This window comes from Sus scrofa, chromosome 7 (genome assembly GCF_054392235.1).
Source record: "Sus scrofa isolate SSC_HxYL_T2T_F1_AM1 chromosome 7, Sscrofa_HxYL_maternal_Yorkshire_Landrace_v2.0, whole genome shotgun sequence".
Lineage (NCBI taxonomy): Eukaryota > Metazoa > Chordata > Mammalia > Artiodactyla > Suidae > Sus > Sus scrofa.
The window spans coordinates 23,927,982-23,940,738 of record NC_139389.1 but is presented as its reverse complement, the minus strand read 5'-3'; the positions used below and the strand labels follow the sequence as shown (position 1 = coordinate 23,940,738).

Sequence of the window (12,757 nt, the reverse complement as noted above, 5' to 3'; positions counted from 1 at the left end):
AAAATAAAAATTTTAATTAAAAAAAGGAAAAAAACAGAAAATTTTAACTTTGTATAGTGACTGATGGTGGCAAAATTTACTGTTACCACTTTGCAGGGTATAGGAATGTCAAATCATGACATTGTACACCTGAAAATAATGTATTGTTGCATGTCAATTATGCTTCACTTTAAAAAATCATGACAGTAAAAGAAACATTAAAAAGAGAAATAAATGAATTAAATAATAAAAGTAGTTTCCAGTGCTCTCAGAAATCAAATGAGTTTATTCTAAACCAAATTAACAAGAAAGGAGACTTGCTACCAACCGATATTCAGGAGGTAATTAACTGTACATCAGAAGCATTTCCATGGAGAACTCTGTCCCAAGGAAGTTTGCCTGCTGACTCATCTGGGATAAGCATAAATGGGCTGTTTGAAAATAATGCCCAAGAGTCTCAGGAATAAAATAAATTGCACGTCTGCAAAGCACTCTGGATATTATCTACGATTGTCTTCCTAATCTGGGTTTTTTTTTCTTTGGGGCAGCATTTTATCAAATGGAAAACACACTTCCAAAGATTATTCATAAATATTCATCTGTGTACTCTAGGGTTCTCTGTCTTTCTCTGAAAGTTGGAACAATTCAGCTGTGTTCCTTCATAATTCCTTTTGCTGCTTAAACTATAGTTATCAACATAAGGTAAGTCAAAAGACCCATTTTAAAAACTATCCATTTTTAGGGAAGGTTGGAATGTGTGTATATCATAGTAACAAATATATACTGGGAATTAAGAAAGCATTTCATTGCTGGGAGAGAGACTTTCTAAACTTTTTGGAACTAGTTTGGTGCCTATAGAGAGCAACTAGAATTTTTTTGTAATCAGATTCTATCAGGCTATCACTTAAACCCATCTTAAAGGCATGTAAATTTGAACAAACACTATTCCTGAAAGGTATTAAATACCTAAAGGAAATGTGTAGCCTTCATCCAATCATGTGAACTTTTAAAATATGCAGTAGAAATGTGATGCATTGACCCATCCACCTGTTTTATCCAGATATTTTGAAGTCAGAGAAAAACCTCTCCTTTCTTCTATAACATTTTCCTACACATAACATAAAAGTCCCTGTCAATATAAATAAAATGCTGTGTGATGAGAAATGATGTACAAAAAGATACACTAGAGAAGTTCCCTTTTGGCACAGCAGCTTCAGGATCCCACACTGCTGCAGATATGGCAAAGCCAAAACTGCAGTATGGGTTGAATCCCTGGCCTGGGAAGTTCCACATGCTATGGGTGTGGCAAAAAAAAAAAAAAAAGATACACTAGAATGAAAATATTAATGGAGATGGAGAGACAAGAGACTTTAAATATTCAAACAGAGTTCCCTGGCTGCCTCCTGGATAAAGACCCAGCATTGAGCATTGTCACTGCTGTGGCTTGGGCCTCTGCTGTGGCTCAGGTTTGACCTCTGACCTGGGAATGGCTGCACACTTTGGGCAATGCCAAAGCAATAAAAAATATGCACAGATAAATAGTCCCCTATGTAGGGATGGAAAATCACTGGAAGTAGATGAAAAATTGGACAAAATCTCATGATATCAGAGAATTGAAAGTAATGAAATACCAGGAGAATGACATGGAAAGATCAGAGTTCAAGCATAGAATTTTAGAGCTTAGCTATACATCTATGGAACCTTGAATACTGGATTTATAGTCTCACCATCTCAATACCTCATTTAAGGGATTCATGGCTTTTTGATCTTTAGATCCTCCCTAGTCATTAGCAGACAACTGGGATGAATGATTAACAGTATCTTACAATTCAGATACTAACATTTCCTTTGTCATAACGTTTGGGGATAGGTACTAGATGATTCATGGGTCTGAAAGGTTTACTGTAGTGTTTGGCACACAAGGCTCATTAAGGATCAGCTGGAATTATTATGATATTATCTCACTGTGCACAACAGACCTAGGGTTCTCTTGGAATCAAAATAATATCTTAGCCCAGGGGAGTTCGATGTGACACCTCACACAATGGCCTTGAGGACTCAGAGAAACAGAGTATGTGAAAACTGTGCTTTGCCAGCCTCCAAATGTAATCTGCTGCCTCTAAACCAATGACTCTCTGGTCCTCAGTGGAAATGCTTTCCTCCTGTTCCAGTTCCCTGGACATAAATGTCGTATTTGTAGCTACATATAAGTAAGTAAGCTGTTGATAACAGGCCAAGGCCTTACCTAAAAACAAGATAAGCCCCCGGGATAAAGAAAAACTCCTACAAGATACATAATGATTTCTGACATGAACAATCAACGGCCTGGTTTCAACAAAGTAGTTATGCAAGAAAAGGGACATCCAACAACAAATGTTTGAGTTGGGAGAAACATAATTTATAGCTAAAGTCTCTCAGTTTCTACTTCAGCAAGCTGTCATCTAAGGGTTTAAGTTTCTTGCTCAATTCTAAATGACCAAGATGGATTTAAATTGTAAAAGCCTTCTTAGTCCCCATGGGGATGATATAATAATTCAACCTGCATCTGCACAAGCCTATCTAGATGATAACTAAGGGCTAGGGCTAGGTTCTCTCCACCTCCTCCTTGTGCTAGAACTAACTCCACCCTTTCACTCTTCTTAACATTTCAGTAAGGCTTTGCAGCAGGGATCCTGAAAAAGACCTATCTGATTCCTAAGACCCAGCCACATCTACTTCATCGGGCACCTGAAGGTAGGAACCAATAAACTTAGCTGGTATTTCTGCAAACCAAGGGATGAAAGAGCATTACTTTGGAGCATCGGAAACACAGTCACTTCTGCTTGGCATTCAATCCTTACCAGAGCCCAAGGACATGCTTATTGTCATCTTTATCACACAGAGTAGTAGATTCCATTTCAGAAAGGTTTGGTTACTTGCTTAAGGTAGCTGTCTTTATGTTGTAGGGTCATGAGGAGAAATTAAGTCCCCTGGTGTGACATCTTTTAATTATCCTCCCCCACCCACCCAAGTGACTGGACCCAATCTTCTATGAATGGATGCTTAATTGTGTGCATATAGTCCCAATATACACAATTGTGTGTGTCATTTCTCAAAATCTTTCTACCTTTCCTGCCACTGCTCTGATACAGGGGAAGCAAACTGCAGATAATGAAATGAATTAACAAAAGCCATCCAGAAGAGTTTATTCTACTAGGCTTTGCGGATCGTCCCTGGCTGGAGCTTCCTCTGTTCATTATTCTGCTTCTAACATACCCCATGGCCATGGTGGGAAACATAGCCATCATTCTGGTGTCCACCTTAGACTCCCGTCTGGACAGCCCCATGTATTTCTTCCTCACCAACCTCTCCTTTCTGAACATGTGCTACACCACAAGCATTGTCCCTCAGATGCTGTTTCACCTGGGAGGATCTGAGAAGACAATCAGCTATCTGGGCTGTGCCATTCAGCTTTATTTCTTCCACATAATGGGAGGCACAGAATGTCTGCTTTTGGCTATTATGTCTTTCGATCACTACGTGGCCATCTGCAAGCCTCTGCACTACACCCTCATCATGAATCGGTGCACCTGTATCCTACTGGTGGCTACTGTGTGGCTGGGTGGAATAACCTACGCTGTCTCAGAGGCCACTGTCACATTACGCTTACAACTGTGTGGTCACAACACACTGGATCACTTGGTATGTGAGGTTCCTGTTCTGATAAATGCAGCCTGTGGTAAGAAGGGTGCAAATGAGCTCACACTCTCTGTGGTTTGCATTTTCATGTTAGCTGTGCCACTATGCTTCATTCTTGCTTCCTATGCTTCTTTTGGACATGCTGTATTTAAGATTAAATCTTCGGAGGGAAGAAAAAAAGGCTTTGGCACATGTTCCTCCTATCTCATTGTAGTTTTCTTCCTTTTTGGTCCAGGCATTAGCATGTACCTTCAGCCCCCTTCCTCCATCTCTAGGGACCAGCCCAAGTTCATGGCTCTCTTCTATGGAGTGGTGACTCCTACACTCAACCCTTTCATCTACACTCTGAGGAACAAGGATGTAAAGGGTGCCTGGGGCAACCTGGTGAGGAGCGTTTTCACTTCCAAGTGATAGTTCGCAGACATCAAATGACATTCTTTAACAAGTGAGTAGGTATATAGGAGTTTCTCTGACAAATCATTCTTGTCTCATACTTCCCCAGATCATGGCACAGGGTCTTCTTGTCCTGTGTCCTGTTTCTCATGTTCTTTCTAATGCTCTTAGACCAAGGGGACACTTGGCTAATAATGCACCCATAAGGGCACTGTTTGTGGAAATGTATTAAAAAGAGTTCTATTCTGGTGGCACACACTAAAATTCTAATGGTGTTAAGAAGTGAATAAAGTAATAATATAAACCCATTCATTCAAGCTAGTCACCACAGCAACTATTCATCAGTGGATTTCCTATGACAGTGTCACTTAAGAAATATTCCACCACTTTCTGCAAGATTGGCCATGTCTAAGAGGGCAGCATACTGCCACTGGGCATTCAGAGTGAGACACTCTAAACCTTAGACCACTGGGCATCTATCCAGGGAAAACCATGACTCAAAAAGACACATGTCCTTCCAATGTCCATTGCAGCACTATTGTCAATACCCAAGACATGGTAACAACCTAAATGCCCCTCAACAGAGGAGTGGATCCGGAAGATGTGGTACATATACACAATGGAATGTTACTCGGCCATTAAGGAACGAAATACTGGCATTTGTAGCAACATGGACGGACCTAGAAATTATCATGCTAAGTGAAGTCAGTCAGACAATCAGACACCAACATCAAATGCTTTCACTGACATGTGGAATCTGAAAAAAGGACACAATGAACTTCTTTGCAGAGCAGATACTGACTCGCAGACTTTGAAAAATGTATGGTTTCCAAAGGAGACAGTTCGGGGGGTGGGAGGATGCACTGGGGTCACAGGATGGAAATCCTATAAAATTGGATTGTGATGATCATTGTACAACAATAAATGTAATAAATTCAATAAATAAATAAATAAATAAATAAAAGAAAAAATAAATAAACCTTAGACCAACCATGAGTCTCATGAGACAATCAGCCTCAACTTATGGAGATGCTACTGCTTCCTTAAAAACTCATTGTGGGTCTTGTTTAACAAAAAAAGTATACAGGGTTTGAATATTTACCTAAAAACCTTAAAATATATTCTTAAATATTAAAATAAATTAAATAGGTGGGCAAAATATGTGCATAAGTTTCTTAACATTTCTTTTAAAGAGCATAAGCATGAACCTTCTGAATCAGTAAGAGAAAATTAGTGATATAATAACGAACCACAACATGTAAACATTTGGCGCATGATGGAAACAGCCAGGAATGCCTTCTGAAACAGTGCAAGAATCATTATGAGAAAGAAACAATTGATATTTCTAGAATGGAAAGCAACTTGATTACTTCAAGCAACACAAGTAGCTCTCTGATGCTCAGAATCTGTATCATTAAAAGGTAAAAGTACCTTAGTTACAAAAATAAACTTAGTTCTAGGATTCATACTCAACCTAAAACTTCATCGAAAAATTAGTTATGTTTTTAAGCAAATAAAGGATTTTATTGTTACTTGATACTGAATTAATATGATGAGAAATCAACAGTGTTGTGTAGTGAAGACATTACCAGGTAAGAAAAACAAGAATCATTTGAACTTTTCTGACATGCATTCTGGTACAATCAAAATCTAAGCAAACTATTAATGGAAAATGGCATGTTCTTCCAAAGAAGAACCAATTGTGACCTATATCTAATTTTTTTTTTTTTTTTGTCTTTTTGCCATTCTTGGGCTGCTCCGGCGGCATATGGAGGTTCTCAGGCTAGGGGTCAAATCGGAGCTGTAGCCACCAGCCTACACCAGAGCCACAGCAACGCGGGATCTGAGCCACGCGGGATCTGCAACCTACACCACAGCTCACGGCAATGCCGGATCCTTAACCCACTGAGCAAGGCCAGGGATCAAACCTGCAACCTCATGGTTCCTAGTCAGATTTGTTAACCAATTTAACCATGACGGGAACTCCAACCCATATCTAATTTTTAATTTCAAAAAAAAAAAGATCATCTGGAGTTCCCGTTGTGGCTCAGTGGGTTAAGGACCCAATGTCTCTATGAGGATCCAGGTTTGATCCCTGGCCTCACTCAGCATAAGGACCCAGCATTGCCAGAAGCTGAGCCATAGGTTGCAGATGCATCTGGTACTGCTGTGGCTGGGCACAGGACCTAGCTGCAGCTCCAATTCAACCCCAGCCTGGGAACTTCCATATGCTGCAGGTGCAGCCATTTGAAAAAAAAAATCATCTAATGCTTGGTCCAGTTCTTGAGACAAATAGACTTTGGTATATACAGTTTGGAAAAAATTCTAAATAATTTTACAATTTGCCTGATTGGCGGCTGGTTGCCAAATGGGTTTTTTAATTTTACACACACACACACTCACACAGAGAGCAATACAAATGAAAATTTTGTGATGTGAAATAATATCTCTAATCATTTTCATTAAAGACATCCTTTGTCTAACCTAGTCTTAAACACAGAGGCATTGGTAATTTTTAGTTTGGAGGGAAAAACCCAGCAAGATTTGTGTCAAAAGCTTAGTTATGAGACAGTTAAGAGCTATTCTGACTGCTTCTTCATCTTGAAGGCCTGTAAAGACAACTAATTTCAGAATTGTGAGTGTTTTCCAGACTCTGAAATATTGGGACTTCCTAAGGGAATACACCAAAAAATTTAAGGATAAAGAATGTTGAGGGTAGTGGCAGGGAAAAGCCACAGAAACATGCTGTTTGTACGAGACTGCTTCACATTTCCAAGTCATATATGTTCAGTATATTCCAACATGAAGAATACTGTCATTAACCACTGAGAAGCTCTGCCGAAGGAAATTTCATATTACATGCGAAGGTGGGATTATACTCTATTCTATCCTTGATAGGTTGCATGAACAATCTCAAGATTGCCTTTGCAAGGAAGTTAGCCAAAATCTTTTCTTCTTCTCCCAACCAAGCATGTCTTGACTGAAGAATAAATGGAAAGCGGCAAAATCTTTTAACCTCTTGCTCTAAAGATACTACAAATGCAAACATGTATTTGAGATTGTCTTTAAGGAAGAAATCAAAAAGGCTTACCCATGATTTTGTTCTCACGAGAGGTGTCCTCAGGTCTGCATGGCAAAACTACCTGCAAGGCAGAAGTGCACCCTGCTCTAAGGGAGATGATTCAAGTAAGTGCAAATCACAATTCTGGTTCAAAAACCGTCTTCCAGGAGTTCCACTGTGGTGCAGCGGAAACAAATCCAACTAGTGACCATAAGGTTGCAGGTTCAACCCCTGGCCTTGTCAGTGGGTTAAGGATCCGGTATTGTCATGAGCTGTGGTGGAGGTCGCAGATTCAGCTCGGATCAGGCATTGGTGCGGCTGTGGTATAGCCTAGCAGCTACAGCTCCGATTCGACTCCTAGCCTGGGAACTTCCCTGTGCAGCGGGTGCCGCCCTAAAAAGCAAAAACAAACAAACAAAAATAGTCTTACAGCTATCATAAAACCAATTGACTACTCAAATTGTGAGACTCAGGATTCCAAAGACTTGGAAGAGTCCCAGAGACCACTAGGGCCTGAGTCGGGGAGAGGGTGGGGGAAAAAAGGTTAGACACAGTGGAGTGAGAAAGAAAGCACACTAAGAGACATAACACAAACATCTAATCGGTGATCCTGGATTAGATCCTGTCTTTAGGAGATACTCTCAGGAGCACTTAGGCGTAAGTGTGCATTAGACTCTGCAATGTTTCAGGAAAGTATTTAAAACATATGTTAATACGACATTATTATAGACAGAAAATTTTACTCCCATGGTAAAAATCATTTTTGGCCACATTGGTGGCATGGGGAAGTTACCGGGCCAGGGAGGAAACCCGCATCACAGCAGCAACCCGAGCTGCTGCAGTGACAAGGCCAGATTCCCATGGTAAAGTATTATCATTGTGAAATCTATAGTAAATCCAGGTACTACTTTTTCCTCTAAGTGTTATTATTTTAGTTGTCGAATTGTAATTGGAATATGATGGACTTATATTTGAAAACTTCGTGTGCTTCAACTCACTTAATGTTGTCATAGCATGTGATACCAGTGACCTTCCAGTCCCATGTTTGTAAGACAGAGAATACAGTATGTGACGCTGAGGCCAATAAAAGAGCATAGAACACCTGAATCTGGCCTGGAAGCCAGAGCTAGTGTCTGTGATTATCTGATGACACATCTGTGCCTGCACTGCTGAGACACACTCAGGGTTTAGGGAATACGCTGCACAGGAATGGGTATGAGGGGACTGGAGCCATCTGTCTGGATGGGGAGCAGAAACTTCCTGGGGTAGAGAAGAAGCTGGTCCTTCACAGCATTTAGTCTCCATTCTTCGCTGAGAACAAGCTGGATTCCTTCTTAGTTCTTCAGTAAAGTTGCCTGCGACCCACGCTCATGTGTGCAGTGTGAGTGTCAAAGTACCAAAGAGTGGTTCAAGGTTCAGAGATGGCAGTGGTAGGATTTCAGACCTTCTAGTTTACCCTGGGCATTGCTGGTCATGACAAAGGGCCTCAGAACCAAAACTCTACTGTCATTACCTTGATTTTGCCACACAGAGGTCATTTAAACTTCGGCAAGCCATGTGTCTTCTTCCCTTCAGATTTTATTGTTGTTGGTGAAAAGCCAAAGTTAGGCAATTTATTTTCTCTCTTTTCTGTTCTCTTTTTTGGGGCAGGGGGTGTTCTTTTTGGTCTTTTTAGGGCTGCGCCCTCAGCCTATGGAAGTCCAAGGCTAGCAAACTGGAGCTGCACTGCCAGCCTGCACCACAGCCACAGCAACACTAGATCCGAGCCACGTCTGTGACCTACACCACAGCTCATGCCAATGCCGAATCACTGAACCCACTGAGCGAGGCCAGGGAGCAAACCTGCATCTTCATGGATACTAGTCAGGTTCCTTACCACTGAGCCACAATGGGAACTCCCTTTATTTTCTCTGAAATACAGTTATGTACAATATTAGATGTCAACAGGTATACAATACCGTGATTCACAATTTTAAGTTATCCTCCATTTCTAGTTATAAAATATTGCTTATATTCTCTGTGTTGTAAAATATATACTTGTAGCTTATTTTACACACAATAGTTTGTACCTCTCAGTCTCCTACCACCATGTTGCCACGCCCACTTGCCGCCTCTCACTAATTTGTTCTTCACATTTGTGAATCTGCTTCTTTTTTGTTAGAGTCACTAGGTTGTTATATTTTTAGAGTCCACATATAAGTGATGTAATGCAATATTTGTCTTTCTCTGTTTGACTTTTTCACTCAGCATAATTGCCTCCAAGTCCATCCATGTTCCTACAAATGGCAAAATCTGATTTCTTTTTAAGGCTAAGTAAAAACAAACATTGGGTGTGTGTGTGTGTGTGTGTGTGTGTGTCCTCTATATCATATCTCCTTTATCCATTTATCTGTTGGTGGACACTTGGGTTGTTTCCGCATCTTGGCAATTGTAAATAATGCTGCTATGAACACTGGGGTGCATATATCTTTTCAGATTAGTGTTTCTTCTTTTCAGATCTATATCCAGGAGTGGAATTATTGGGTCATATGGTACTTCTAGTTTTAGCTTTTTGAGAACCTATATCCTGTTTTCCATAGTGGCTCTACCAAGTTAAACTCTCACCAACAGTGTAGGAAGGTTCCCTTTTCTCTACCTCCTCACCAACGTTTGTTATTTGTCTTGTTTTTGATGATAGCCATTCTGACAGGCACGAGGAGATATCTCATTGTGGTTTGTGATAAAATTGCATAAGATTCACATAAGTAGTTTGAAAAGTACAAAACAATAAACTCAAAATCTGTGTTAATCTTTGAGGGGATTTTGTTAACTGAACTTTGTTTTCAATTACAAATTAATTAGAAGATCATGGTAATGGAGCCCAGATTCAATATATATGTATGCTATAACTACAGCATTCCAAAAAAATAGTCTACATTTTTTTAAATTCATATGGTTTTTAAGCAAAAAAGAAAGAAAAGAGACAAGAAATGTCAAAGTCTGGGTTTTATTTTGGGGTTTTGTTTGTTTGTTTGTTTGTTTGTCTTTTGGGGGCTGCACTCACAGCTCATTGAAGTTCCTAGGCTAGGGGTCCAATCAGAGCTGCAACTGCCAGCCTACACCACAGCCACAGCAACGTGGCATCCAAGCCACGTCTGTGACCTATACCACTGCTCACGCAACACTGGATCCTTAACCAACTGATCAGGGCCGGTGATCAAACCCGCTTTCTCAAGGATACTCATCAGGTTCAGTACCAGTGAGCCACAATGGGAACACCCACAATTTTCTTGAATTAGATAGTGAGAGGCCAGGGTATTACATGAAGTGTTGCAAACAATAAGATTTCCATAAGTACACAGTGGTTCAAAGAGCTAAACTATTGGGTTTGCTTTTAAAAGTTTTATTTTAATGAAGACACAACCTCTCAAAATCTATGGGATGCTGCGAAAGCAGTGCTCAGAGGGAAATTTATAGCAATACAGGCCTTTCTCAAAAAAGAAGAAAGATCCCAAATTGACAACTTAACCCTCCACCTAAACGAATTACAAAAAGAACAAAAAATCCTAAAGTCAGCAGATGGAAGGAAATTATAAAGATCAAAGAAGAAATCAATAAAATAGAGACTCAAAAAACAATAGAGAAAATTAATAAAACCAAGAGCTGGTTCTTTGAAAAGGTGAACAAAACTGACAAACCCCTGGCCAGACTCACTAAAAAGAGGAGAGAAAGAACCCAAATAACCAAAGTTATAAATGAAGAAGGAGAAATCACAACGGATACAGCAGAAATACAAAAAACCATAAGAGAATACTATGAACAACTATATGGCAACAAGTTTGACAATCTGGAAGAAATGGACAATTTTCTAGAATCTTACAGCCTGCCAAAACTGAATCAAGCAGAAACAGACCAACTGAACAGACCGATCACTAGAAATGAAATTGAAGAGGTCATAAAATCACTCCCTACAAATAAAAGTCCAGGACCAGATGGCTTCACAGGTGAATTCTATCAAACATATAAAGAGGAATTGGTGCCCATCCTCCTTAAACTCTTTCAAAAGGTTGAAGAAGAAGGAATACTCCCAAAGACATTCTATGAGGCCACCATCACCCTCATTCCAAAACCAGACAGAGATACCACCAAAAAAGAAAACTATCACCCAATATCATTGATGAATATAGATGCAAAAATTCTCAACAAAATCTTAGCCAACCAAATCCAACAACATACCAAAAAAATTATACACCATGACCAGGTTGGGTTCATCCCAGGTTCACAAGGATGGTTCAACATACGCAAATCAATCAGCATCATACACCACATTAACAAAAAAAGGTCAAAAATCATATGATCATCTCAATAGACGCAGAAAAAGCCTTTGACAAAGTCCAACATCCATTCATGATCAAGACCCTTGCCAAAGTGGGTATAGAGGGAACATTCCTGAATATAAACAAAGCCATTTATGATACACCCACAGCAAATATAATACTCAATGGGGAAAAACTGAAAGCCTCCTCACTCAAATCTGGAACAAGACAGGGATGCCCACTCTCACCACTGCTCTTCAACATCGTTTTGGAAGTCTTAGCCACAGCAATTAGACAAACAAAAGAAATAAAAGGCATCCATATAGGAAGAGAAGAGATCAAACTGTCACTGTATGCAGATGACATGATTCTATACCTAGAAAACCCTAAGGACTCAACCCCAAAACTCCTTGAACTGATTAATAAATTCAGCAAAGTAGCAGGATATAAGATTAACATTCAGAAGTCAGTTGCATTTCTGTATATCAGCAATGAAACATGAGAAAAGGAATACAAAAATACGATACCTTTTAAAATTGCACCTCACAAAATCAAATACCTCGGAATACACCTGACCAAGGAGGTAAAGGACCTATATGCCGAGAACTATAAAACTTTAATCAAAGAAATCAAAGAAGATGTAAAGAAATGGAAAGATATTCCATGTTCCTGGATTGGAAAAATCAATATTGTGAAAATGGCCATACTACCCAAAGCAATCTACAGATTCAATGCAATCCCTATCAAATTACCCTATCAAATTACCCTATCAAAAAATCCCTATCAAATTACATTTTTCACAGAACTAGAACAAACAATCCAAACATTTATATGGAACCACAAAAGACCCAGAATGGCCAAAGCAATCCTGAGAAACAAAAACAAGCAGGAGGCATAACTCTCCCAGACTTCAAGAAATACTACAAAGCCACAGTCATCAAAACAGTGTGGTACTGGTACCAAATAGACAGACAGACCAATGGAATAGAATAGAGAATCCGGAAATAAACCCTGACACCTATGGTCAATTAATCTTTGACAAGGGAGGCAAGAACATAAAATGGGAAAAAGAAAGTCTATTCAGCAAGCATTGCTGGGAAACCTGGACAGCTGCATGCAAAGCAATGAAACTAGAACACACCCTCACACCATGCACAAAAATAAACTCCAAATGGCTGAAAGACTTAAATATACGACAGGACACCATCAAACTCCTAGAAGAAAACATAGGCAAAACACTCTCTGACATCAACATCATGAATATTTTCTCAGGTCAGTCTCCCAAAGCAATAGAAACTAGAGCAAAAATAAACCCATGGGACCTCATCAAACTGAAAAGCTTTTGCACAGC

At 39.7% G+C, this 12,757-nt stretch overlaps 1 protein-coding gene across 1 annotated transcript; it reads left to right on the top strand.

Annotated features, from left to right (window-relative positions):
* Positions 1–3,237: 3,237 nt before the first annotated feature.
* On the top strand, positions 3,238–4,068 carry LOC146401363 (olfactory receptor 2B11-like). Its single transcript, XM_084970477.1, has one exon. It carries the CDS (start codon positions 3,238–3,240, stop codon positions 4,066–4,068), a length of 831 nt encoding a protein of 276 aa, XP_084826603.1.
* The last annotated feature ends 8,689 nt before the right edge of the window (positions 4,069–12,757 follow it).

Bases quoted from the DNA above. Each gene is read 5' to 3' on its own strand.
- LOC146401363 (XM_084970477.1), top strand. From the start codon at position 3,238: ATGGCCATGGTGGGAAACATAGCCATCATTCTGGTGTCCACCTTAGAC.